This window comes from Salmo salar, chromosome 15 (assembly GCF_965601325.2).
Source record: "Salmo salar chromosome 15, fSalSal1, whole genome shotgun sequence".
Taxonomy (NCBI): Eukaryota; Metazoa; Chordata; class Actinopteri; order Salmoniformes; family Salmonidae; genus Salmo; species Salmo salar.
In genome coordinates, this window is record NC_138305.1 from 5,840,360 (window position 1) to 5,844,484 (window position 4,125).

Sequence of the window (4,125 nt, forward strand, 5' to 3'; positions counted from 1 at the left end):
AACAGCCGAAAAAACCCTTACCAAATACCAAAATGAAAAAAAAAACGTAACAAAATATCGTCATATTATATGCACAAATTGTTAGAAATGAGAAGCATGACAGGTTTCTTGCGTTATCTTCGATTCATTATGACTATTTTCTGAAAGTGTATACTGGTTACGGTGTCTGAAAATAGACAAACAGTACTATTGATGATTTTTTTTTTTTCAAGAGAAAATCGTTATCTTTGACTCTTGTGTTGCTCTTCATTCTAAAGAACACCATGGAGATGAACACCATGGAGATGTTCATGATATCCATGTTTCACTTATGCAGGCTTTACCCCAAATGGAACCCTGTTCCCTATTTAGTGAAATACTATTGACCATTGTCCATTGGGTTCTGGTCAAAAGTAGTGCACTATATAGGGAATAGAGCTGAGGTCAACAATAGTTCACTGTAAAGGGAATAGGGCTCTGGTCTAAAGTAGTGCACTATATAGGGAATAGAGTGGCATTTGGGACGCATAGGGAAAGACAGATTGCATCATGTCTCTGCCTAAAACATTACTCAGAATTTACTGTCAGAGAGAGCTTCTGTGAAACGGGAAGTCCTGTGTGAAAGGATAAGCAGGGAAAAAGAGAAAGGAGCTGAGAGACAAGTGGAAAACCCTCTCTCTCTCGCTCTCTCACACTCTCTCTCTCTTCCTCCCACTCTCATTGGATGACCATCAGAGATTGTGGGGATTTCAGTATAAATACAAGCCAAGCTCTCCTCCATTCACAACTTCCATCACTTCTCTCCTCCATTCACAACATCCATCACTTGACTGAGCTGTCCATCCAGACTCTTAAAGAAACTGAAGAAGCAGTATCCATGACCAACATGATAACATCAACAGTCCTCATCAGCTTCCTGGCCTGTCTGCTCCTGGTCAATGTTGAAGGTAACATCTATGAAATATTTTGAATTATATTTCTAATATCTTTGACATCTTTATTAGAAATCTGTAGCATATGAAGCAACTTGAAAAGCCAGGGAGAAGTGTAGTCAAATAATAGGTTTGATTTGACTGAAGAGTTTAGTTCTTAGCTGCAATCACACCATAAACAAACATGTCATAACCTTTTCTTGTAATCCCCAGGCCAGGTGGGTCATTCTAAAGCTCGGTGCCTGTGTCTGAATGGAATGGTGAACCACGTTAAACCTGTTCTCATTGAGAAGCTCGAAGTGTACACCTCCAGCCACTCCTGCCAGAACATGGAGATCATGTAAGAAATCTGTCTGTCTGTCTGTCTGTCTGTCTGTCTGTCTGTCTGTCTGTCTGTCTGTCTGTCTGTCTGTCTGTCTGTCTGTCTGTCTGTCTGTCTGTCTGTCTGTCTGTCTGTCTGTCTGTCTGTCTGTCTGTCTGTCTGTCTGTCTGTCTGTCTGTCTGTCTGTTTGACCTATATTGATATAATTGCATCTTGTGCATAGCTTAGTATATAGATGGACATGAAGGTAAATGTTGCCATTTATTTATTTATTTTTTAATTGTGTACACCTGCTATTAAGATAATATTATTTCTCTCTATCCTCAGTTGAAAGTTGTGATGGATAACTTCTAACAGTAGTCTGTCTCTCCTTGTATATTCAGTGTCACTCTGAAGAACGGAAAAGGGATGAAGTGTCTGAATCCAGAGGCTCCATTTGCCAAGAAAACCATTGAGAAAATAATGAAAAACCAAAGGTGAGGACTTCATATGCAGACTTCATTACAACTTCAATACACAGTAACTGATCCATACGCATTATTCTCAACAGAGCAATACTCACATCAATATATCAGTATTATATTACTACATCAGTATTATATCAGTACATCAGTATTATATCAGTACATCAGTATTATATCAGTACGATATCAGTACATCAGTATTATATCAGTACATCAGTATTATATCAGTACATCAGTATTACATCAGTACTATATCAGTACATCACTATATCAGTATTATATCAGTACATCAGTATTATATCAGCACTATATCAGTACATCAGTATTATATCAGTACATCAGTATTTTATCAGTGCATCAGTATTATATCAGTACATCAGTATATCAGTAAATCAGTATATCAGTATTATATCAGTACATCAGTATTATATCAATACATCAGTATTACATCAGTACCATATCAGTACATCAGTATATCGGTATTATATCAGTACATCAGTATTATATCAGTACCATATCAGTACATCAGTTTTATATCAGTATTTCAGTATTATATCAGTACATCAGCATTATATCAGTAATATGTATATTACTATATGTACATTATACATTTATTAATGTTATATGTGTTATTGATATATGTACTAATGATATATGGATAATGATTGTTTTTCCTTTCAGGAGTGTGCAGTAAAATTAACGACACCAGTTCAGGTGAGAACTTGATGGAGAGAGAGCTATTCCTGAGGAATGCAAAGAAGACTGCCTGAAAACTGCCTGAAGACAGCCTGAAGACTGCCTAAATATATGTTTACACTGTTGAATGGTACTTAGAAAGTTGTTTTTTATATTTACAAAGTCAGTATCTGTTACAGAATATGACTTACTAGTTGAGAGACATTTCTAATATTTCCAATGGAAAAAATAAAAAAAATGTAAATATTTAAATATACTTTTTTATTATGTAATGTCAAGAATATATGTATGTATTTTTCAGGTTTTCTATCAAATTAATAAAAAAGCATTTGACTCTACTTGTTGCTCTATTTTTCCTCTTTTCCTCGAAATTGAACTAAGGTACTGTCATGGTTGTCGTAAGGAGAAGCGGACCAAAGTGCAGCGTGTGTGTCATTCCACATTTTATTTACACTGTGAAACTATGTAATACCTAAATAAACTGAATGAAAAAAAACAACAAACCGTGACGCAGAGGTGAAACATATACTGACTCAAAGATAATCTCCCACAAACTCAGGTGGAAAAAAACCCTACTTTCTTATGATCTCCAATTAGAGACAACGAGGACCAGCTGCCTCTAATTGGAGATCATCCCAAACAAAACCAACATAGAAATACAAAACTAGAACATGAACATAGAAATAGAAAAACACCCCCTGTCACGCCCTGACCTACTCTACCATAGAAAATAACATCTTACTATGGTCAGGACGTGACAGGTAGATCCTGTTTCCATTGATCACCCTTGAGATATTTCGACAACTTGACTGTCCACCTGTGGTAAATTCAATTGATTGGACATGATTTGGAAAGACACACACCTGTCTATATAAGCTCCCACAGTTGACAGCGCATGTCAGAGCAAAAACTAAGCCGTAGAGCTCCAAGACACGATCGTGTCATGCGCCCATCAAGAAACTGCCTGTAAGAACTGCCAAATGCCCTCCAGTCACCCAAATCATAGACTGTTCTCTCTCTACTACCGCACGGCAAGCGGTTCCCGGAGCGCCAAGTCTAGGACCAAAAGGCTCCTTCACAGCTTCTACCCCCGAGCCATAAACCTGCTGAACAACTATTCAAATGGACACCCTCACAATCTACATTGTTTTTACACTGCTACTACTTACTGTTTATTATCTATGCATAGTTACATTACAAATTACCTCGACTAACCTGTACCTCGCACATTGACTCGGTACCGGTAGCCCCAGTATATAGCCTCCACATTGACTCGGTACAGGTAGCCTCAGTATATAGCTTCCACATTGACTTGGTACCGGTAGCCCCAGTATATTGCCTCCACATTGACTCTGTACCGGTAGCCCCAGTATGTAGCCTCCACATTGACTCGGTACCGGTAGCCCCAGTATGTAGCCTCCACATTGAATCGGTACCGGTACCCCCTGTAAAGTGGGGGGAAAAAGTATTTGATCCCCTGCTGATTTTGTACGTTTGCCCACTTACAAAGAAATGATCAGTCTATAATTTTAATAGTAGGTTTATTTGAACAGTGAGAGACAGAATAACAACAAAAAATCTTGAAAAACGCATGTCAAAAATGTTATAAAATGATTTGTATTTTAATGAGGGAAATAAGTATTTGACCCCTCTGCAAAACAAGACTTTGTACTTGGTGGCAAAACCCTTGTTGGCAAACACAGAGGTCAGACGTTTCTTGTAGTTGGCAACC

General features: G+C 37.8%; 1 protein-coding gene across 1 annotated transcript; it reads left to right on the plus strand.

The window, feature by feature from the left end:
• The first annotated feature begins 438 nt into the window (after positions 1–438).
• On the plus strand, positions 439–2,615 carry LOC123727116 (C-X-C motif chemokine 11-1-like). The gene is made up of 4 exons (XM_045695236.2): positions 439–926; positions 1,125–1,251; positions 1,617–1,709; positions 2,379–2,615. Exons 1-4 carry the CDS (start codon positions 704–706, stop codon positions 2,389–2,391), a joined length of 456 nt encoding a protein of 151 aa, XP_045551192.2. The 5' UTR covers positions 439–703; the 3' UTR covers positions 2,392–2,615.
• The last annotated feature ends 1,510 nt before the right edge of the window (positions 2,616–4,125 follow it).

Bases quoted from the DNA above. Each gene is read 5' to 3' on its own strand.
- LOC123727116 (XM_045695236.2), top strand. From the start codon at position 704: ATGACCATCAGAGATTGTGGGGATTTCAGTATAAATACAAGCCAAGCT. The intron at 927-1,124 runs GTAACATCTATG...TGTAATCCCCAG, and splicing joins GCTCCTGGTCAATGTTGAAG to GCCAGGTGGGTCATTCTAAA. The intron at 1,252-1,616 runs GTAAGAAATCTG...TTGTATATTCAG, and splicing joins TGCCAGAACATGGAGATCAT to TGTCACTCTGAAGAACGGAA.